This window comes from Aythya marila (genome assembly GCF_965140915.1).
Source record: "Aythya marila genome assembly, chromosome: 12".
Taxonomy (NCBI): domain Eukaryota; kingdom Metazoa; phylum Chordata; class Aves; order Anseriformes; family Anatidae; genus Aythya; species Aythya marila.
In genome coordinates, this window is record NC_139053.1 from 3,193,372 (window position 1) to 3,218,005 (window position 24,634).

Here is a 24,634-nt window from a genome sequence, read left to right on the forward strand (position 1 = left end):
CAAAAAAAGAGAAAAACCTGAATTACAGAAAAGAAAGTCATATTTATTTAATGAAAAACTAGAAGTTAATAAAAATTAGCAAATACACAAAAAATATACACAAACAGCAGCAATACTATGTAGTGACTTACAAAGGAGGGAGGGAGGGAGGAGGGGAGCGGGATGCAGCGGCCAGAGACCAAACCGCTCAACATGGCTTGTCAGTCAAAGGGGGAGGAAAAGAACACGAACAAAAACACGAAACAGTATCCTTTTCAACAGTACAATCAATCTACAAACAAGTTTTTAGAATTATTTTACAACATTTCCTGTAGAATCAATTCTGAATACAAAAGATGCCCATTTTGGGTGTATATATATTTTCAGTGGTTTACTGTTGACTTATTTTAAATATATTAGTGTTACTACATGCAACTGCTTCCTGTAATTTAACAGCCTTTCCTTTTATTTACCTTCATATGTCTATCCTCCATCTACCAAATAATTTGTCTGACAGTCAACGATGGTTACCCTAGTTTCTGCTAAGTTAAATGCAACGGTTTTCAACACTGGCCTGAAGAGGTTTGATTGCCATTTCAACACATTGATATAGTTACATTGATGCCTAAATTGCCATTTTCTGCAAAGAGCTGTGCAATGCTGGTGTCAAAGACTAGACAGTCACTATTCATAATGGCTGTTGCAATTCCCTCATGGATAGATCGAGGAGTTGCTTCCCAAGTCAATCGCCGCCTATGACCGTTTAACTCAAGTCGATAAGCAAAGTTTTCTGCTTGCTTGCGTGTTCCTATCAGCTGTACAATCGCAAAGAACTGCTGGTGACCATCATATTTTTCCTGTTTCTCCAATACTAACATGAAATGAAAGCCAAAACAAGACTGCATCATAACCCAGTCAACAGCACCAGGAAGATTAATGTCTGTAGCAAGGAACACTATATCTTCTCCCTGAAGTGTGGTAATTGACTTATGTTGATGCATCAGATGTGGCATTACAGCATCCAGAGAACCTTGCCATTTACATGAAGCACCAGGACATGGACAGGAATAAGGCCTAAACTCACACAGCTCCTCATGGTCTGCTTTTTCTGTGTGTGGCAAAGTTATCTCACATCCGGAAGAGGCATATTTACACGGGAATAGTACAGAATTGGCAACTTTCTCCATAGCCAGGTTACGAATGGAGCCCAGCGGGCCTCGGCAAGTTGGACAGCACGTAAGTTTGGGGCGACAGTTGCTACAAACAAGATGGCCACTCTGACACTGAAGAATTGGTGGCAGCACATAGTCAAAACAAACAGGACATTCAAAGAGACTAGCCAAGTCATTATTGGAAGCTGTAGTGCCAGTCAGTGCAGGCACCCTCTGTGATGGCGTACACTTTGAAGTACCTGTAGGTAGTGCTGTAGCAGTCTGACGGCTCATTTCTGAAAGAGAAGAGAGAAAAAAAGAATGAGGATAGAGTAGAGATTACAGCTAAATGCATTTTGTTTTCTTCTGCACACACTATTTCTTGATTTGCAAAGAAGTTTCAAAAGAAACTAGATAGAAATGGAAGCAAACCCTAAATATGTGATGGCAATTGTGGGTACTTTACATGTAGATTATCAGCTGTGCTCCACAGGACAGACAGATCTATGCCATGCAAATTTAACAAGGGACGAAATTCTGCTAATTACTCTGAAGTGAAATTTACCTATTGGAAGCTGCAGGGTAAATGAGTAAAGATATGCTTAATGTACATTAAATCCTTAAAGTTTGTTTTGTTTTGTTTTGTTTTGGCGGGGGGGGGAGTGTTTTGTTTTTTACTATTGCACTTTCAAAACATTCCATCCAGATTAGTTGAGTGTAACAAATGGGCACACTACACAACAATTCTCAAGCTGAATTTTAAGTTGCTGTGTATTTAGTAAGACGAGAAACTAGCCATTTTTAATGAACACACAAACTTCAAGATAGGACCTCTGTAATCCTGTTTACTGTATAAGCATTAAAAAAAAAAAAAAAAGTAACAAGGAAAAACACAAATAAGATCACTACACTGCTTTTTCCCAGGATAGGATATTGACTCATTTTCTTATTTTTAAGTCCTACAGCTTAAGCAGAGCTATTGCTTCCACTTGCTGGACTAAGCCATTTGCGAAAATACCAGAAAAGAAACACAAAACGTTTAATTGAATATCCCAAACAAAGAAATTCACAAGATGAAATTTGAGAATTAGTTTTAATATTTAAGTACTCAAGTATGCCCAGTACCTTGGGTACTGGCACTGTTTACAAAGTTTTACATTCAGTGGAACAGAACTAAAGTTCAATTTTTTCAGATGTCCCCAAACCGAAGTTAACAGCTGTCTGACCAAACAGTTCTCTCAAGGGTTCAACAGTGGTAAAAGTCCCGTATTTCTTACTGCATATGGATGCTACGCTTTGTACTGCACCCCCTCAACTCTCCTCCTAGTTGTGCAAAAGGAATCACTAGTAGTCCCAGGAAAAATAATCCCTCAATTTTGAAAAATTAACCTTAGGTTAAGTAAAATGCTATCCAAAATTGGATTTCATTACACAGTGACATTATTCTCAACCAACTGAAGTGTTTCTCTGCAAGTACACCAGCTCTCTACCCGTCATGTATGTATAAAGCTCTCAAAATAAACCTCATCTTTAATCTCCTTTGTATTTGACATGGGAATATTAGGCAATAGGCAAGCTTCCCATATTTAGAATCATTTCAACCACAAACAAACTTACTCATACTTGGACCAGATACCTCAACGCAGCATACTGTGCGTGCTTTTGCAAGACACACGTTATTCAGGGCATCAAGTGAACAAACAAAGAGATCCCAACAGGCAAAATAACTTATCCCTTGACGTTCACAAAGTAACCAACCATAGGCAGGCAATTTTACCCTTCTACAAAACCAGCTCTCTAATCCAGGCTAGTAAAACATGGGTGGCTAAGATTCGGTGTTCAGTTGCTGACTGTGTCTCACACACCCACTAGCAGCAGCATCTCACCCCTCCCAAGTCTCTTTCAACTCCAGCTTGTTGGACACACAATACCCAGTTCTCATCTTTGGAACTAAAGCCATACAATGGTTTGTGCTGCTGGACCTTAACTGACAGTGTGGAGATAGGAAAGGAATGCTTGTTTCTTTCGCCTTATTTTCCTACTGTAAGGCATTCTACTGAGATGGAAAGTCCAAGTTATCTGTGACAAATCAAATCTATGTTCTGGGGAAGCGATACTGCACCAGCTTGCTGCAGCAGAGGAATCCAAATGATAAGCCCCTATGACAACTGATCACTGCTGTTATTTTTCCCCAACACCCGTAGGTGGGAGACTCACAATGGCACCCTGCAGTTCTGTGGTCTAGGAGAACAAATTATACACAGAGAATGATTGTACACAGCAGAACAAACTCTTACCATGACATCTGCTTGGAAAGAGCTTAGAAATTGCATGCATATTCATACATAAAATTCTAAAAACATTTCCTTTCAGAAATTGCAGACGCATTTCAGAAAAGCTTGTGCACGCTTCATCTAACCTGAACCCACACATCCTGATTCAGGGATCCCCAATAACCCTCAGATAACACTGGTGAAAACCAGGGTGTCAGACCAGTTCCCTAGGCAGTCAGACTAGCTGGGTGAGCTTTGGTTTGCCTAATTACACCTCCCAGAGCCCATACAACAGTTAAATTAAGCAACCTACAAGCTTTGCAAAAGACCTTATGCGCAGAGGCACTTCCCACTTCAGCTTTCTAAGCTCCAGAAGCACTGAGGAAGATGAGAATTGTAGAGCCGTGCTTTACCACTTCTGTATGAGACCAGCCTTTACGCACAACTTCCACAACCAAGGGCCATCCAAATGAGTGGGGAATGGAAATGAGCAGGAAATCTGTGAACCAAACCATTGAGATTAACAAGCAAGGAAGAAACTGGATAAATCTATAAACTGTAATTTACCAAGCCTAGACCTGCCCAGAGCCTACATTTCCATCTCCCCTGTTAAGAGAAAAGATGAATAATGCATCATGATGGCAAAGAAGTTGATTGTTTATAGCTGTCTTAAAAGCTACAAGTTTATCACAAGTAGAAGTGTTAACAGTGTAACACAGTTAACCTCTATTCACCCCTGCTGAATTCCCCACCAAATATAATTACAAACCAAGTAAAACTGGAAATAAAGTTTAAAGGTATTTTTAGTTATAAAAGCCTTTCTATAGGTAAAACCAAAACAAACCGAGCTACATGCACTACTACTCTGTTCCTCCACAGTGGAGATAAGTCTCTGGGAAGCACTGATAACCTACAGAGTGCCGGGTGATCCCACAACACAAATTATTCGAATATTGTACAAATTTGTAAAAGTTCAGCCAATGGGAAGAGTGAAAGGGGAAAATTGGTATTTTAAGAATTCCTTGTTCTAGATCACGGAAGAGCAATGACCTTGGCAGAAGCAGCAGGCACCAACCTCTTGTGGAAACTCCCCTGCATCCCAAAATGCACCCCCCTGCTGTGCCATGGGCCAAGCCCCACCCCAAGCCCCAGTTCCCATGGAGCCCAGCAAGGCACAGCCCCGTGGCTGCAGCACCAGGTGCCCAAACAGCCACTGGGGCAACCTCAGGGCAGAGCAATGGGACAGCACCAGAGCACAGAGCACGGCTGCACAGGGCTCTGGGCTGAGACAGCACTGTGGGGGTACCAGCTTCAGCCGAGGCGCGTTGCAATCAGTGGCTCTGGCAGCACACAAACTGAGGCGACAGCCATCTGGGTCAAGGAAGTCATCTTAATAACGCTTTCCTCCTGCTCAAAATTCCCATCCTGCTGAAGAAAGGCTGTGGAACCTTGTATCAGCCCTGTGACGTGCAAGTAGAGGCCACCTACCAAAAACGTCAGTAACTAACTAAATACCAGCAATGTTTAACAGTCACCGCTGTATGTGCAACACGTGACATCCCCACCTGTTACGAGTCAACAAAGTTTCTAGCCAAAGCAGGCATGGTTGAGAAAAGCCACAGAAATGGCCTTTGAGAAATTCACCAGGATCGCGCCCTGGAGTGCTGGACACAGGCCCTGGGCTCTCCCTCCCGCAGCTGTCCCATGAGCAAAGCCCCCAGCACCCCGCAATGCACCATCACCTGGGGCACGGGGCCTGCAGGGAGAGTCCATGCAGCCCCAGCAGGGCGAGAAGAACCACGGTGCGAACGGGAAGAGGTGAGGATCTGACTGGGCAAAAAGCTGGGCTGCAGTGCAGACAAGAGGGAAGCAGTTTCAAGAAAAGTTCATAAAGAGCGTGGATCTCACATGCCATGGCAGTAACGGCAGTGTACGCGAATAGATTGACACCAGCTCAGCTTCTCACCTTTCAAAGGCATTAGCTCCAGACCCATCCTTGAAACTAAATCTCTCCCATCTCACCGAAATAGAGGGCACCTTCGACAACTTCAGGTTAACGCCAGTCACTTCTGAAATATCTTCACTCATTTTGAACAGATTAGACTTGGGCTTAGTATTTTAAATTCCTTTCGAGAGGGTGACTGAATATGAGTTTTGGGAAAAAAAGAAAACACCACAAAACCCACAAAACTTCATATAGTCATCTTAATGGCTGGGACAGAAAAAAAAAATCTAACTGTATAATGCTGAAAGAATGGTTCAAGGACAGAAAAAATGCCTTATCACAAGTTTCTAGATGTGATGCAATAAAATCTTTCTTCAATCACATTCAGAACTAATTGAATCCAGAGACTCGCATTCAAAATTTATAAACTCTTAATGCCTTACGGACATCAACAAGATAATACAAAATCTTTTAACTTCTTCAACTGTACAATCATATTTGAAAATTAGACCTTTTTTTTTTTTTTAATACCCATTACAGAGCACTGGAAATTAGATCACTTCATAACAACGTTCGAACTTGTGGCAAACACTGACAGTTTACTCTCTGAGATGCTACATCAGCCAAAGAATGTCAAAACCCAAAGGCTAAATGAACTGCTGAAAATAATGATTAGACTAGTCTAAATAATAACACGAAAGTAGATACAGAAAAGTTACAGAACATCATGAGAAATTTGTACGATATAATATCTGTAACATCTGTAAATATTACAAGCAACAAATTAAAAAGATTCAAAACCCACCAATATTGCCCTGGTGGCAGAAGGAAGGTTTACTGAACGCAAGAGCAGCATGTGTGCCTATTTAGCAAAAAGGATGGTGCACGTGTGTGTATACACATACACGCCAAGTAATCTCATGCTCAAGTAACTCCAAGTGTTACTGATACAGAAAACCCAAGTGAATATTATCTTAAGAATGAAGGTAATTAAAAAGCACACTTTGTTCCTATTAAAAAGGGGCACCCTTTTAAGTAGGGAACTTCCTTGACATTTTTAAAGTGGCACTAGGTTAATTTCATATTAAAAGTCCTTAGGACACTGCACTTTTGTTCCATGGCTGCCCAATTATGAAAAAGTCTTAATCCGCTAGGGATAAAAACTCTAGGACTACAGCACTATGTACAAGCCAGTTCCCCAACTGCATGTGCTTAGTATTTCTGAAAATAATTTTCCAAGCAATTTATCTTTCCTCTGTCCCCTCTCTTGCACTCATATTAGCCCAATGTACAGCAAAACAAAAGGGAAAGAGGTTTTGGCAGGCTCTATTGAAAATACCATACATTGCCCTCACCACCACCACACCTCAGCAGATACATACGGCACAAAATGTATTATGCACGAGTATCTCAGAGAGTAACTTCAAAGTATTTGTTGTTTGTTGTATTTGTATAGTATTTGTTGTTTGGGGCCCATTTTTTTCCATTTTGAATTCTGCAAAACTTTAGATCACAAAAAGCCTGGCATAGTTAATGTCAAATGTATGGCTCCCTATGGAAGCCTGACACTGTTAGACACAGAAGTACATCGCTGCTCACACAGCCTCTGTGCGTACTGACCTGCTTCAAAATCTTAGAAGCATTTACAGTTCATGACATAAATTATTAATCAACTACATAACCCAATTTAATCTCCATCTACTGTTTTTAATTTATGAATTAAGAATTTTTACGACCCTTACAGACACCGTTTGCTTCGGTGCCCTTAACGATACTCTATTTGTTATTTCAGACACCTCAGGGCTGCTCTCCATAACAACCAAAAGCCAGAACAACCCAATCTAACAGTGTATTTTAAGCCAATACAAAAATTAAAAATAATAAAAAGGGCAGATCTCATGATTATTTCATTTTGGAAATGAAAATTAAGATTCCAAATTCTTTTCCAAGTGAATTTTGGAAAGTATCACCTCTCCAGCTCACCTCCTTGTCACACAAGGTTACTGTAATTTCCACTGCCTTGCAGTGACCCCATCTCCCTGAATTGCAGATACTTATTTCTTGCCTCCAGAAAGCAGCTCTCTACAGACACCTCCTTCCAATCATCAGGAAAGGAAACCCCCATGGATTTACAGTCATGGGACCGGTCATGCTCTTTGTGGCTACATCTGCAGCGAACCACCAGACCCTAACCCTCAGCACATGCCTGATGCTATCGAGTCTGTCCTCTTGCACAGAATGCTATCACCAGTGAGTCACTACTAGTGGGCAATCCAGATCGTCTCCAAATTCAGCACACGTTACGTAGCAGATGAAAACAGCACTATGTAAACAAAATCAGCATATTATTACGCCCATTAAATTATAGCGACCTGTTTCTAATCCAATACAAAAGCTTGAGCCTCGGCCAGTGTTGTTAATATCCATCATTACTATTCTGGCATAGATAGCAGAGGAGTTGAACATCCAGCCAGAAGGTGGCCTATTTCTATCTGCCAAGGATTTTCTTCCCAACAACCTTATAACGTACAATTAGGAAGGAAGAACATCCTATAGAAGATGTACAACAACCACATAAAACTTAGCATTCATTTTTAAATGCAAAGAACTTCATCAACTTCAAGAAGCGAATAACCCATATTCTGCTAGCCTGGGATATCAGGCTAAACTGTTGGGATAATTCCAGTCTTGCAATGAAAGATGAGCTCAGAAACAAAGTACACAGAGAATAAATCACTCCAAATTTCATTCTAGAATGAAAACTAGAAATGTCTGATCAATAGCAAAAAAACTAAGTCTGGCCCACTCACTGTACTACATAATCAGAGAACATCCCAGCTCTCACGGGTCTTATAGTAATGCTTAGAACTAAATAAGAAAACGTGTTTCTTTGTAAATTCAGACCATCAACACAGTATTATAAAGCAATACATGACATTTATCTCTCCCTCCTTTTGAGCTTGGAAGGAGAATGCTAAGGGAACTATAAAGGACGTTTCTGAAAATTCAAGATAGACCAAAAGCAATTTATCAAATGCTGCCACTAGAAAAACAAAACAGTGATACGTTAAACAAACTGGTATAAGCAACAATAGCAAAAATGATTGATCTTTGGCAGCCTACTGGAATAAAATAAAGTTAGGCTAGCGAAACAACTTCTTCCATTACATATAGCTACAAATACGGAAGAAAAAGAACCATTCTTTAAATACAAATCAAAAGCAAATGCTTGCATTAAAAGGCTGTTGACCATTTCCACATGAGAGTTTATCATAGTTTTCCTTTTCCAAAAGGAGCAAATAACTTAGCTTGCTGATACTGCAGAACACCCCCACCTACCACAGAGGCATCAGGATGGTGATACAGAAACGCTGTACAAAGATGCTCATTCTTGCATTGTACCTGAAGTGGGGCTCTGGGACCAAAACCCTCCTCTTTTCTCAGCTCACCAGCTCTGTGTCCTCCACATCAATACCACCAGGCAGAAGCCAGAGCATTCCTTGACAGAGGACACCTGAACGTCCAGCATGCCTGCACCTGGAACCTGTCCCATGCTAGCCTCCTCTAGATACCACACCAGAAGTGCTCTTCTGCAGTCTGCCAGAGCTTGAGCACAGTACTGCTGAGATAAAGCAGAAGTACTGATTTCAAAATAAAGATCATGGCAGAAAACACAGAATCTAACAAAATAAAGACAAACTTCACATGAAAATACATACAACTCTACAGAAACAACAAATATCAGGAAAAACAGTTTTATTTTTTTAGTAACATTTTGTTTCCTTTTACTGTGCACATAGCACTCCATCGGGATCCTCTTCCACAGGTAAACAGTTACCTTTTTAAAAGTTCCAGGCTTAGCACACTGCAATAAAAAGGCGGGCAGGCATACAAGGTGGCCAGCTACAAAGCAAGTTATTAACAGCACCAGGAAAAAAAAGCAAGTTATTTTTCATGCTGTAACATATGCCGCCACCCAGAAGCATCTAAAGCAGGAAGCATTTAATTCTGCTTTATGAGATATCATAGCTGGACTCTGTATACAAGTTAAGACAAAAACAATAACACACGAAACAACAACTCTGTAAGCATTAACAACAAATCCTACCAAGTATGGCAATTTGGGGGCTGTGTTTCTGTCCTCAGTCTGACTTTGCAAAAACTATATTCTTCGCTGTATACTGTAATTGCCATGCAATATTGCATCACCATTCCTGTGTCTGTGGCAGACACGGGGAAGAGGGTGTGGTATGGAAGTGCCTACCTTGATTCAATAAAGCGCAACGAAAAGAAATACCTCTACTCTGAGGTGCTTTCACATGCAAAGTCTTCCAGAGATAACTATTCCAGTTTAGATTCCAGATCTGTTTTATGCTCAGTTACTTTCCTACATAACTAAATAGGGAGCAGACCATCAGAATAACCAGACCTGATGAAAGAAAAAGTCATGGCCCACAAGAGACCGATCCCAACGCAGACAGCTGCTTTGCAGGAGGAGTCAGAACACAATTATGTATATAGGCTATTTTTTGTGAAGATCTCTCTATTTTGTGCATTGCGTAGGTTCATACATATTTCCATCTCAGATAATAATCTATCCCTGTGATCTTTAATCTGTTCTGAATTGCTGTATGCAGGGCTGCGCCCTGGAACACAGTGGAGCCCTCTGAAGAATTGAAACGTGGCCTGTGGAGGGTGAACATGCATGGGAGGGCTTCGGGAACTGAGAGCAGAGATCTTTGTGCCACAAGGTACGTCAAACACGAACTCACGCATAAGGAGAACATCCAAGTTCCGCAGATCCCATAGCAGTGGCACTGGAGGCTGATTCACAGATTTGATTCTTTCGCATAAAAACAGATGTCCATCCATACAGGAGGACTGAATCAAACACCAGATTTCAGTTTTCCCTTTTTCAGTGACTTGTTTTTTCCCTGCTCATTAGTTTTGAATCAACTGTTTCTGTGGTACTGTAGCACAGGGATTCGACCGTCACCATTAACAGCCTTTTTTTTTTTTTTTTTTTTTTTAATTAATTATAGCAATGTTACCTGCATTCTCAAACTTGACTACTGGTGAGTTACCACTGTCGTATTTGGATCCAGAGCACCAGCGCTGCTGTCCCTAGCCCTGCAGAACATGCTTCCCATGAAAACACGAGTTAGAACATGGCTTTATCTCACGAATATGAGCACTCTTCAGCCAGCACTATCAACCTGAGGCACAGCAACCATATGCTATGAACTGCTGACTTCACAGACCACCACGTTACACAAGAAGATTCAGCATTCCTTGAAACCTGAAAAGCAGAATTAGTGGTACTAGAGCAGTCTGCGGCATGGGAAACCTGCGTTTAGTTCCTGCTCTGTCACAAGTTTCTGAGTCACCACAGGCAAGCACTTCCCTGCCTGTTCAAGATTTTAAAACACTGTAAGTAGCTGCAAGTCTCAGACACCAATGCAAAAGGGAATGAACTAACACGGTAAGGATACTAAATTTACTCTGTAGACCCTTTTCAAATTCACTTCAGGTTAGTAGTAACTAAACATTATTACATGCTAAGTGGCACTACGTTAAATTATTTTTAAATTATTTTAACATCTCAAACTTTAAAGTCAACAATAGCCAAACTGTGATCACTCCTTACTTTCCAGAGAAATGGTTCAAGTCCTGCTCACATATGGAGGCTTCTGTTCCTTCCAGTATTTTCTACATCAAGAGACAAATTAGAGATGAGACTTTTGCAACACCCTTCTCGTTAATTTTATTTTACCTAATCTGAAGGCCTTCTTCCATCAACTCCACATTGACATCCTATGGAGAACAAGTAATAGAAACCTCTCTTTAGAGGAATCCTTCTGTTACCAGAAAATTCTCACAACTTTCCCTGTGAAGATCCAACCACCCAGCTTTTGAAGCAAATGTTTCATATTCAGCAGAAAAGGAGCTCTCAGGCGAGAGAATTACATTTATTTTCTTATATTCCCATTAAATTCTCTTCAGATTTATCTAAATCACAAAAAACAAAACAGGCTATTTTATGTATTCTTATTGCCTGGGAAATGCTTCATGGCATACAAAATTAAAATCCAGCCATAATCACTCTGAAGTCAGGCTTGAGTCTGTATCAGAAAATAAAACACAAGATATTACACATGCTTCAGAAATGACAGGCACAAATACATCTTTCTTCCACTTCATGCTCCCTTTCTCAGCACTTTCTAGATGCAAACATTACTACATCCTTCTCTGCAAAATACCATCCCCTCTTCTGTTACGTAGTTAAAGCAAAACTTAAGTCTATGTTGCAGTGCTTGATCTGGAACACCAAATCCTAACAATGACTCATTAAAGCATAACTGTAAACTTCAGTATTTTTTAAAGTTTTTCTTCTACAAGAGTGTTATAAAAAATGTGTCAGGCCAGAAGATCAAGCATTCAGGAATCAGTTAAGAACAAAGTTACATAGGTGACTCTCCTCTGCATATGAAGGAACAACCTTCATGAAACAATCTTTTCCCCCTGCTCAACTCATTTGGCAGAAGAGCACGTGTATACACATGGAAGAAGTACAATTGCACAAAGAACAGCAGTTTTTCTTTAAATTGAACACCTGATTTAAAATAAAACCAGGGCAGCAGCTGTTTTTGACATGCATCAAAATGCTCTTAAAATTACTGCTTCACAGGTGCTGTTTTAGAAGAATGTCCATCTAAAGTTCTGTTATGAAATGCATACTTTTATTTGTAAAACATCGTTTTTAATGGTATTAATGATATATTTGACCTAGCACAAAGCCAAACTAAAATTTTACAGTACACCATCAACATCTGCCAGCCAAATTATCCCCTAGTCACACCTGTGCAACCAGTCTTCAAATTACATCCTTGGCGTACTTGCATAATCGCACAGATATCAGCCGTGGAGAGCTGAGCCACACACAAATCTAACTCCCAACTGCATTGACACTTTCACGCTCCAGAATGGGAGGAAAATTCCTGTGAATTAAACTCACTTCATAACTCTAATGATTTTATATATATACACACGTGTATATGTGTGAATATTTTTCAAAATCAATACATAGAGATCATAGTTATATTAATTCAGTAATCAAAGGATTAGCTAGGAAGAGCATTTTCACTGCTTTTAACTGTAAAAACTCACATCAATTAAAAAAAAAAAAAGATTTAATTAAACAAGAGAAGTTTACCACATGTACCTTAAAATGGGATAATATGTGTCAACACTCAAATGTATATGATAGTATGCTGCAAATATGATCTCCAAAACAACACTAGATAAATTAAGAAGATACCTGATCCTAAGACTAGCAAATTCTGAGGCCTATGTCTGGTCAAAACAACCTACCAGCACCACCAAGAAGGTCCATTTTCATAGAACAGATACCTGGAGTAAGGTCCGGGTGCTAAGCTGATACAATGAGTTATAGACGCTATTTTTTCAAAGAGAAAGTAGCAGTGTTCCACACTTTAAAGGCTATTAAATATCTTAATAGCACTTTTACAAACTGCTCAGTTACATATTTGTTAAGAGCCTTCAGATAGCATTATAAACAATTAAAGAAAATGGTTTATCTACAGTACAAAGAACACTCCACCAGATACAGGCTCCATGGCTCCAGACACGTGCACACAGCGTGTCAGAGTGCAATTCCACCATTTCTGCAAGAAACAAAAGCAAGCTGCCACCCAAAGGGACGGCTGTGCCGCCTGTCTTTCACACACTGGTCTCCTCTCTCTTTAAGGTAACGCATTCAGTAAAATCAGTCTTGCACAGCTATGTGAGTGCTTACACTGGCACAAAGAAGACACCAAAAACAAGCCAGCAATGGAGGGCAAGACTCTCGGCTGTAAGCCTGCACTTAGACCGACCCCACGTGCTCCTAGGAGAGAGGATGACTTCTCTTGCAGCAGCACTGGCTCTTATGTTGCCATGCCGCAAGCTGTTCTGGGAAGCAAACCAGGTAATAGTTACCCATTTCTCACAGGTGACCGATTAGTTTTCAACTAAACCTGGAACTGAAACAGGCCTGTTTCACATTCACGTTGGTGCCAGCTTCACTGCCAGCGATAACACCACTGTTATCACAGTAGCATTATCGCTGGCATCCTGCACGGAGAGACTGTCTTCAGGTGCTGCAGAACCATGCCCTCAGCACACGCCAGCTAGCTCAGCACTACATCTTCTGCTACTTCTTTTCTAGCAGTGATGTGTCAACAGCAACTTATCATGTCGTTTAGAAATAAAGCTATCTGACTTCATATCACTACCGACATCACATCATAGCATAAAGCAACATGTACTGAGATTTACAAACCAACTTATAAACCTAATTATTTCAGTTATCAACCCCTTACAAAAAGTAGAAAACACAGAACCTTTTCTCATAACAGATCTGTGATACAGAGTCAAAGAACAAGATAAGCCTTTAAATACACCTACATTTCTAGGCTAAACATCCAGCGATTTTTACATAAATGAATTTATTTTCAGGCTTTCCATCCTCTAATTTAACACCAAGTTGCTTTAAAATACTCCTCCTCTAGTCAAAACCTTTTCAATCTTTTGACAATCTGCACGTTAGAAAAACTTAACATACAATTTTCCTTCATATATATTTTTCCTTTGACATATTTCATCTGAACATGTGTTTGAGAATAACTCTTAAAAAGCATGACATTGTAAATGCTCCTCCTTGACAGCACTCAAAATACAAACACTGGAAAGCCACTTCAGTCTTTCAAAGACTAAATGAATTTTTGCTCTGTTTAGCTCTATGCGTGAGAAATGTAGGAAGGAATATCAAAATATGAATTGATAGATTTTTATACCACAGACACCAAAGTTCAAAGAATTACTGTTTCACGTTAAAGGAGCTGATAACTACTTCTCTAAGCAACAGAAGCTACTGTAACACACTGCTTTTCATGTCTCAGAAAGGTCACCAATTGTTATAAGAAAAGAAACAAACAACTGTTTCTAGGTAAAGCAAACAAAAACTGAAATGGTTGACAACAACTGTCAGTAGGTGAATTTGCTGCTCTAGATCAATTTCCCTACAGAAATATGTATACAGTATTTCTTTAATGCATTTCCTGATGCAAAAAGACAAATATAATTGTCACCACTCAAATATTTTACTTCCCTACTGAAAGCACAGCCCATCTCAGCTTCTGTGCTCAGCTCTCAGCACTATGCTTCTACAAAGAGAAACAAGTCAAAATCAGAAACGCACCATTTGGTTAACTGTAATTATCTAGCACTTTATCAGATTAAAGTACTGTATTAGTAACCAAATCTTTCATTACTCCTGTAATAGCATAAAGAATCACCATTTTATAGATTAACTCAAACCGGAATATACTTAAAATAGTTGTCCAGGGCTTTACAGAAACACAGCAGGCTCTCTGGCCTAGAACGTGTGTGTTACGTGTGTGTGTGTATCTATAAGAAGTGTGGCATAAAACTAGAGAGTATTAATGGAAGCATTAATGACAGGTTTTGTCTTCTTTACCGAGCATAGCTCACATCTGAACACTGTGTAGCACAGTAGCAAATAACCCCAAGTCAATGACTTGGAAAGATCTGTTACAAACAGTTGGGAACTAAGAGGAAAAACTCGGGTAAACCTGCAATACCAAGTCACAGTGACCAGTATTTGTCTCCCTCTCTCTCTCTCTCTCTCTCCCTCCATTTCTAGTCCACCACGTGATATCACACACAGAGAACACAGACCCAAATTGCATTTCTGTCCTGACACTGTTTAAGATGTTACCAGTATGTGCACTTTGAAACAGTATAAATTGCCTATGTTTTCTTATTAATGCAAAACATTTTATTAAAGGTAAAAATGTCTTTACTTGCAGCGTATTTCCGCTAGTGCTAAAAGGGATATCTCCTACTATTTCTTTATCCCCACAAATATTTTTCACTTTTCTTAATGTCATTTTTCCTTAAAAACAAAAAATAGCCAGTAACATGATGTCCTGCATATACAATGTTCATGCTTAATAGAGCAAACTTCAGAGAAGAAATCCTGAACTGTGGGCCTTAACTGATGGCTGAGATGACTAGCGCTTGCTGGTGCCCTCACAGGGTACTTCACTGCCACTGGAGCACTTAACCAGGGATTCAGGGAACTCTGCAGTCAACAGCTGGAAACACCATTTTTACCTCAGCTGTTCGCAGGCTGGAAACATGCACCACAACTGCATAACCGAGTTCCTTATGTGTGTCCAGAGTTTCAGATACTGTTGATGTACCTTGATCCTTCTGGTTCAGCTTAGCTCCCAAAAATGAGACAACCACTAAAGCAAAACACCCAAGGATAACATATTTGGCACAACTTAGTCCAACTTCTAAAGCTAACAGTTAGAAATGCAGAAACAATGTTACAAGCAGAAAAATAAAACAAAGTTCTTTTAATTTACAATTAAGAACGCCACGTTTCTCGTAAGAGTTGTAAGGATAGTCTTCCAAGATGCTTCATGTGAATACCAGAGCTCGTGAAACTGTCCCACTCAATTTCTTTGAATGTTCAGACCAGGACAAGTTGCTTCTGATACAAACTCACCCATTCTCCCCTCTCTTGTGCATTACAAGCAGGTGTCTTTGATATCCGACTAGTAATACTTTCTCAGTTTGCACTAAGCAGACAACAGCAATAATGCTCGTGCTTCAGTACAGAAAGCACTTCAGCTATCTAAAATATTTACTTTCCTTAGTTCACACCTAGTTAGCTGGAGCCACTGGATTTCTGAGCTAACTCCTCTAGTACAGTCCAATACTACAGTATTAGAACCCTACCAACACAACCGATAAATTAATGGACACTGTACTCTGTGCATGCTTTCAGGATGCAAATACTCATCATCTCATCAGTATTAGCATTCTTAGGTCACAACAGGCTCCTAGAAGTATACTAGCGAAAGCTCTTACCCTTGTGCTTTCCTGCACTTCTCGCTACTGTGAAAAGTGCTGAAGGCAATTACAAATGTGAGTTTCCACTGCAGTTTGTGTAATTATTGTTTCTAGCACTCAGTTTCAACATCAGTGTTGCAGCATAGAACAAGTGATAAAACCTGATCCGATCCAATTTCTTCTTTAGAAGTTGTTTTCTGCAGCAGAGACCTAGCCCAGAGGTCTGAATTTCACCCTAATATCAGCCTCAGTGTTGGAGCACCTGTACTCCAGTACCCCAAATCCTGAAGACCAGCTGGAAGATCTCAGGGCTGAGAAGAGCCCCTTCCCTTTTTCCTCCCCCTCTGGAATGCACCGTGCTCGCCTCAGAGCTTAGGAGGGAGATAAAGAGACAACTGAAACCAGGCTCCTGCATGTGGAACGTCCCGTGTCCTTCATGACCTAGTCCAATTAGCTACGAGCCTCCTAATATCCACTCATCTGCCACCTTAAACAAATTAACTCACTTTATCTATTTATTTAGCGCGTAAGTAAACGGCTCGTTACAGAGGGACGGCAGCGTTCACCGAGACTGCTTGAAACAGAGCCGGGGCACACCGCAGACACGGCGCAGCTTCAGAGCAAAACGTGCGTCGGCAATAGGCGAAAGGGCCGCGAGCGCAACGCTGGAGAAGTCACTGAGCTCCCCTCCCCGCCGCGCCGCGCTGCCCAACACACGCTATTGTTTCCCAGCCGGGGGTAACCCGGGGGGGCGCAGGGGCCGGAGCCGCGGCCCCCCCCCCGCCGTTGAGCTGGGCGGGCGGCACGGCCCCGCCGGGCTGGAGCCGAGGCGGCGCGGCCGGGCCCGGTTCCTCCCGCGGCCGCTTCCCGCAGCGCCTGGGCCGGGCGCGCAGGCCCCGGGCCGGCCCCCGGCCCCCGCTGACCTTGGCCGCGCCGCTCCGCTCGCACAAAGCGCGGCCGGGCCGGGCCGGGCCCACAAAGGGGCAGCCCCGGGCGCGCAGGCCCGGGCCCGGCCTCCGCCCGCCGCACAATGGCCTCGCTCCCTCCCTCCCTCCCCGTCCCCTCAGGCCCGGCCGGGCGGCAGCAGCAGCAGGGCCCCGCCGCCCGCCCGGGCTGCGCTTAGGCCGCGCCGGGGCCTCGGCCCTGAGGCTCCCCCGCGCCGGGGCCTCGCGCGGGCAGCGGCCTGCGGGGCCTCCCCGCGCCTCCCCTCCCCTCCCCTCCCGCCGCCACCGCGGGCCGCTCACCTGCGGGCGCCGGGCTGGGCGGGACCCCGCTGCGGCGGCCTGGCTCCGCGGATGGCGACGGGGCTGCGCGGCTCTCGCCCAGACGCTGGTGCCCGGCCCGAGCCCGCGGCGCGCTCCCAGCCGCCCGACGAGACACCGCCACGGGGGCGCGCCAGCTGCGGCGGAGCTCGGCTGCCTCCCTGCCTGCTGCTGCCAGGCGCGCTCCCGAGGCGGGCGGGCGGAGGCGCGCGCCCGGCGGCGTCCCCGTTCTTCCCCCCCCTTCCCCTTCCCCCGCCCCCGCCGCCCCGCGCACGCGCACCCGGCGGCGCCGCGCGGCCCGTGCTCGCCCCGCTGCCGGCACGGGGCCGGCGGCGCCGGGGGAAACAAAGGCCGCGGCCCCCCCTGAGGCACCCGGGCCCGCGGAGCTCCCCGGGGGAGCCGAAGTCCGCGTAGGCACCAGGCCCTGGGCTCGGCTACGGCAGCTGTTTTGCCAGAGGAGAGCTCGCGGTTATCGTATTTTCAAAACAATATATTTATTTTTTTTTCTGAGTGACCAAGCACTTTCTCGGTTGGCTGAATTGGGCACCCAGCTGGTTCTCCGTACCCTGCTCACAGCTCTTAGTGACCAGGCAGCACGGCTTTTTGTGTAACGTCCCTACATCACCCTGCCCCTTCTGCTCTTACTCAGAGGTTTTTAGGACCAGCTTTAAAGCAGCCTCTCAGCAGTGCATCGCTGTAGTGATGCGGCACAACGTGCATCGAGCCCCCCTTTGAGAACCTTCCCAAACGTGTTGCTACTTATTGCCAAAGAACAACAGCTACAGAAGTAAAACTTATCTACACCTACTTTCTTCCTGCACATCTCGAAGCTGTGCGGTGTGCTGGCTGAGCCTTTCCTCAAGCCTTCACGAGGAGGCACGCACACAGCAACGACTGCTAACCATGGGGTTGGCTTAGTGAATGCTGAAGGAAATACATCATGATGAAGTATTAGTTTTGTTGAGTAAGGACATGTGCCCAAAGGAACACATTATCAATAGTAGAGGCTTTTTTTCCAACTTTGATTTCAGTGCAGAATAAGGCCAGTCATCTGATGTATTTTTAAACATACAGAAGTCTATTCAGTACTGGAAACTTCAACAAAGGTAGTTCCTCATAGACAAAGAGGGGAAAAAAAAGCTTCCCTAGCAGTGGCAATTACTGTTTTTAGACAGGAGAACCAGAATGCTTATCATTTCCAGCAGTCTGGGTGGTTTATTACAAAGTATATCTGTGGTTGAGGCTTTAATCCTGCAAACATGCACTAACATTTTGCTTTAAAAAAAAAAAAAATTAGTCTCACAGTCCTGTATCAGATCGATGCCTTGCTGTTTTATAAGCATTATTAAACATTTGCCTTTCACTGAATAGAAATTACTTCCTTGAGCAGTGAAACTAATTAAGCCCAGTTTCTATGGGACTTTTATCCTACCTCTTTCCTCACCACAATATCCTCCCACTTTGCTCCTGTGTTCTTGCTGCTGAAACGCCTCCAGCTTCCCCACGTCTGCACCCTTCTCAGTGCCCGGCTCGCTCATGCCTGTAACTAACAGCTGCCCCAGAGGGAACCACCCAATGCAGCTGTGCGCATGCACCCACTGGTCCGTCACCCAGCTCACCTCTGTGCATCTCTACAGCAGGCAGAACAAGGAGTTCACATTCCCCTCCTCTCAAGAGGACCCTGTATTTCAGCCTAGATTCACTATATTTTAACACTTCTCAAGAAAGGCAAAAGTTGAGGCTTGTTCCTCTCAAACTGAGGTGAAATTAGCCCACAGGTTCAAAAGTCAGCAGTGAGGGCTTAATAGAATAGACCCTATAGCAAGATTTCATGGGCCCCATTACAGTAGGAAATCAGGGTAAAAAAATGTCCGAAAGACATGTTAAAAGGTCATATAATCCATCTTCCTGCTCCAAGGTAGAATCAACTGTGCCTTCTTTATTCCTGACAAATGTTTGTCTCAGCAGCTTATAAAAAAAAAAAAAAACAAAAAACCTCCTGTAGTAGAAATTTCAAAATGTGCCTTCTAAAGCCTGTTCTATAGTGTTTATCTTCCTTACCATTGTTTCTCCCCACATATAACCTGAGTCTCCCATTTTAACTTCAGCCCATTCATAGAATGCTTCAGTGAACACAAAGAGTTTTTCCTCTTCTCTATTTTTGAAGACTCTAATCTTCAGTAAATTACATCAGTTCCCTTCCATCCATAGGTCACCACTGCAAAGCCTCTGATTATTCTTGTCTTTTTTTCCCTGCAACGGTTCCTTTTATTCTTTTTTTGACTATCGTTCTGGGAACTGGACACAGCACTCCCACTGAGGCCCTTTTAAATGCTGAGTAATAAAGGCTGACTCTATGGAGATGCTGCTAAATTAGCAGTATCAGTCAATGTTATAATTGCAAATTGAGGTTGGTCTTTTTAACATCAAGTTTTAATAATTATTAATCTAATGAGAATTTCTGTATGCATTGTTTAGTAAGAAAATAATTTATTGTCACTATGGAAGTGTACAATACCACTGCTTGATAGAGTTATATACATGTAGACCTGTAGTCTAACGGGATTACCATGTTTCCTTACTGGACAAAAGCACCCATAAGTCTTAAGTTTCATACTAAGATGTAATAATATTGTCTAAATTTTAGAGAAAAAACACTTTCTTTCTTAAAATATTATTTTGTATTTATTAAAATGGATAAACTGATTCACACTTCGTTGCTTTATTATTTTTGAAATTCATGTATATGATTTAATACACGAGATTTTAAGTGGCATTTAAGTTATTAGTTATGTGTTTATGTAAAACTCATTCTTTATTTCGAGACTGAAGATGGTATTACCAGCTCTATTCTCTAGATAAGAGAATGCTACCATGTGTTGCTAATACACTGTTGAGCTTTAGAAATACGATTGCTAATGGTTGCTGAACTGGATACTCCGATTTTGTGGCTGTATCTGGTTTCTTGGGCAGAAGCACTGCTTCTGAGCATTCGTAGTAACACTTGATCCTGGTAGCTAAGTGCCTAAGTCCTAAGCAAAGCACCCAAAAATAAACTATTTTGTAAGCTTGCATGTAATATCACTGAAGCCAGCAAAAATACACATGCTTAAGTGAACTTTCTCCTTACAGCACTTTAGAGTCTCTAAAAGTAATTGAAGAATTGATTTTCGCCCAGTTTTGAATATCTGATTTTTAGTACGTTTTTTTTTTTTTTTTTTTTTTTTTGCATTGAAATTAGAACATTTAGCCATTACGAAAAATGAGTACATAGGTCCAACAAAACACAATCATTTTGAGACTTGAGTAAGAGAAGTACCTGGACGTAACATTGTATACTTCTTACAAATTTTTGACTACACAAATTACAAAAGGAGATCTAAGATAATCATTCCTAAAAGTACTAAATATATCATGATTTTACAAGAAAAATACTGTCCTTCATATGGAAAGTGATACATGCTATTTACAAAAACAAAAATATTTTTATCCTTTTTGTCTAAACAACTAATATCTTCTTCTTACATCTTAGCACATTAGATGCATTAGTTGGGATTTCGGCAGTCCACAATTGCCCAGCATCACAGAAACAAAAAATGACAAATTTTCAAAGTTTGTCTCAAACATCCAGTAGGGCTCTTAAGGACAGTAATACTGATTAAGACGGAAGACCAGTTATTGATCTCTGCTCTCTCCCCTCCCCCCCATTTATATTCTTCATTTCACAGGCTTCAAAACACCTACAGGTCCCAACCATTTGTTTAGGAACTTTCTGATGGCAAACAAACTCACAAATAAGTGGAAGAATAGCACAACTACTTAGAGCAGTTCATTAAAAAAATAAATAAAAATCTTACTTTTTCAGGTAAATGCTGATATCTGTTTTCATCCAATCATACTTTTTTCCTACAGAAATAAAATTCTGAACTGACGAGAACTTCACAAAAAAGCAGTTTGGGGATACTCTGAAGAGCTTCATATATACACTGTTGAACTAAACATCATTTGTAAGGAAGTACAGATTCTCTGAAACATGTATGATAACCTACTCTTAACTGCAAAGCTTCATATATGTATAGTGTTGTTGACTCCTATAATTATGTTGATAAATACTTAATATGACACAAGGCCCGTTTTTCTTCCTGAAAGGTTTTCTTTAATATTGCTGGCATTGAAGTTGCTCCCTCAAATTTGGTTTCTACTAGAAAAAGGGAACAAAGCCTTCAAAAAGCAGAAGCTAAAGTTTCAAAAAGTTTAAAAAAAAATCCCAAATTTGATATTTTAAATAGATTCAAAATGAAGTATTTATTAATGTTATGTTAGACTGGTTGGATTAGACAGTCCTGATGTACCAGTTGACTCCACTGGATATATTCATAGAAAACATGTTATAGTCTATTGTTAATTACTGAGCAGCTATTTACAAACGTCTTCAAACATCTTCAAACATCTAAAACACAGCCTGAAAAAGTACCAGACTGTACTTAATAGTTATTATAATTGACTAATTTAACTGATCTCAGTTATTTTGTAGAGAAAGATTTTCTGCATTTTATTTAACTTCATAAATTTGATTTATTTACCATTTATGTCCTTTTGCAGAATTTATAAAAACCCAAAATTAAAAGAAGAGGAATAAAGCAGTTTTTATAGAAAGATAAAGGGAAGACAGAATAATTTTTAGGTTAGTTATAGACACAGAGTTAGGGATGCATAAAAACAATCTTATTAAATTGGAAAAAAATGCTAAATGCTTTTAAAAAATTATTCTGTGGAAGAAAAGGTGCCTTTACACTCTTTAAATCAGATATGTATATTACAGAAGCATTTTCAGAACTGTAGATTTCATACAACACCAGATCTACTAACTCTTCAGAAGCACTGTATAGTTATAAAAGACTTGCCTTTTACCCCAGCCTCATCCTTTCTGGTAACAGTCAGCGGCTTGACATTTTGTAGATATCCTAGCATACAGAAAACATACAATTAGCTTGCACATGTGTTTTTTTTTTCCTTCCCTTTATGTAACATTTATTTAAAAATACATTTTAAAAACCTATCAACTAATGGTAACTCTAGCAACTCTGATATGTTATGGAGCTCCACAGAAATATTTGTGATCGTCATATCTCTAGACAATTGTTATCTTGCTATTTTAAGTAGGAAACAAGTGGCTGTCTGCCCATATGGGTGAAGTAATTCATCTAAATTCTGCTTTAGAACAACAAGCTCTGATTTTTCAAGACAGTAGTAGTACACTATTAGCAACACGAGAGCCAACACAAGCACTGTCCTCCTGAGAATCAGTACGAATCCAGAGAGAGACTTAGAACCATCAAGTTCTTTTGCAAGAGTCCATAACTAGTCATTAAACAAAATACAATTCCAGTCAGCACTGACCTGTTTTAGATTACAACTGCCTAACTAAATTTAAAAGCCTTTAAAACCAATTAAAATCTCCCAAATCACCCAGTTCTTATATATGTAAATATGCAGTCTTCATTTGACTCCTGAGTAAAGAAAGAAATGTGTAATTATATAGCATTTAAAATTGTTTAACATTGGAAAATTTCTGTGGACATGTAGCACACAGAACTATATATAAATTCATAACTGTGTAACAATTCAATACATCAATTACAAGATGAAAAAGTGATTCTAAAATAACATGAAACTTCCATAATAACTTTCTCTCATTTTGAGATTTAAATGTCTTTAGTAAGGTTAAACAAGATAAGGTGTTTTTGAGGGTTTTCTTTGGCAAGGTTTCTGGAGGTTATGCCTGGGTGGAACAAATCAGTCTTGCATCGTGACCTAAGAAAAACGTAACTGGGCAGTGGTAGGCAATTAGAAACAATATCAAGAAATAAGCCATCTGTTAAATAAATAAATAAATATGTTTACGTCAGAGACAATTACCAGATCTTTTTTTTTTTTTCCTGAAAGGCAAACTGTATAGAGATAATCAAGTGTTAGCTAAAGCCTAAATGTTATGTATAAAGTTCTCAAATACCTTTAATTTAACCCAGAAGCAAACAACAAGCAGTGTACACAAACATCTTTAGCTACTAGCACAAATATGTAATTTTTCAAAGAGGTACTGAGTCCCATACTGAGCTTCAGTATAAGCAGTCCCTATCTGAATTCTTGCAGGCTTTGTTATGTTATATTGCTACTCATGGTTCAGGCAAACAGCCAACATTTAGAGCCTTCCTAAAACATTTCAATCAGGGGAGACCTGTATAGGATTTAGGTGGGTCTTTGGCATAAGCCTATTTATTTAAGAAATTGCTTCCCTGAACATACTGAAGGGAAAAGGAGAGCGGCATCTCTTTCCTTGATTACAAATTCTTTTTGTGCTTTTGTAAAATACTCCTGACAGAGGCTCATGGCTGCTCTTCAAGTTTTCTGATAAGAAAAAGCACATTAATCCCCATTTCTATGCTTGCAACCAGTTTCCTAAGGCACATGATTAACACCTCGCTCCGGCCCTGCCACATTTACCAGTTCCCACTGTTCTGGCTCCCCCACCACACATGAATGTTGCATTGTTCCTGTTTAGCCCTTACTGACTGACTGTGCCCAGGCCCATGACTGAGCACAGTCACGAACATTTGCCAGAATAACAGCACTTTGAGAACACCTCCAAAGAAAATGGTCATGCTTCCACCCCCCACCTTCCTCTCACCATACAAACAGGGACAAAGTGTCCTGTTTTTCATTTTCTGCATGAATCAGTAAGAATGAGAGCACCAGCATGGGGAGGCCTGGACAAAGCAGTGAGGTTTGCATTCAGCTTTAAGGGAAGGGAGATTAGGGAGGTTTGGTTTGTCCTCGTTAGTAACAGTTTTTCAGCAGACCTGGGGTGGGCAACAAGATCATACACTACAGTAAGGGTCACTTGATTCCCATTCCTGTCCATGCTTTGAATGTCTTTGAATGTGTTCAGAAATCATTGCCGCTCACAAGAATGTCTCGTCACCGGAAACACATCAAGTCACGCACAGGCTAAATATAACACCTTACATCAGGTGCTCTGGAAACAGTACAAAGCCAGGGTCTTTATTACGAGGTAGCCTT

The 24,634-nt window shown here is 41.2% G+C and overlaps 1 protein-coding gene across 5 annotated transcripts; it reads right to left on the bottom strand.

The window, feature by feature from the left end:
• Window positions 1-22: 22 nt before the first annotated feature.
• Window positions 23-22,590, bottom strand: SIAH1 (siah E3 ubiquitin protein ligase 1). Of its 5 annotated transcripts, XM_082770047.1 has the most exons (3): window positions 17,537-17,758; window positions 10,996-11,057; window positions 23-1,426 (listed from the first exon to the last, which is right to left on the bottom strand). In XM_082770047.1, the coding sequence occupies exon 3, from the start codon at window positions 1,422-1,424 to the stop codon at window positions 576-578; it is 849 nt and encodes a 282-aa protein (XP_082626173.1). In that variant the 5' UTR covers window positions 1,425-1,426; window positions 10,996-11,057; window positions 17,537-17,758; the 3' UTR covers window positions 23-575. The 5 variants fall into 5 exon arrangements, with proteins under 5 accessions (XP_082626173.1, XP_082626171.1, XP_082626175.1 ...); XM_082770045.1 differs by lacking the exons at window positions 10,996-11,057; window positions 17,537-17,758 and adding an exon at window positions 22,459-22,590; XM_082770049.1 differs by lacking the exons at window positions 10,996-11,057; window positions 17,537-17,758 and adding an exon at window positions 18,987-19,035.
• Window positions 22,591-24,634: the final 2,044 nt, after the last annotated feature.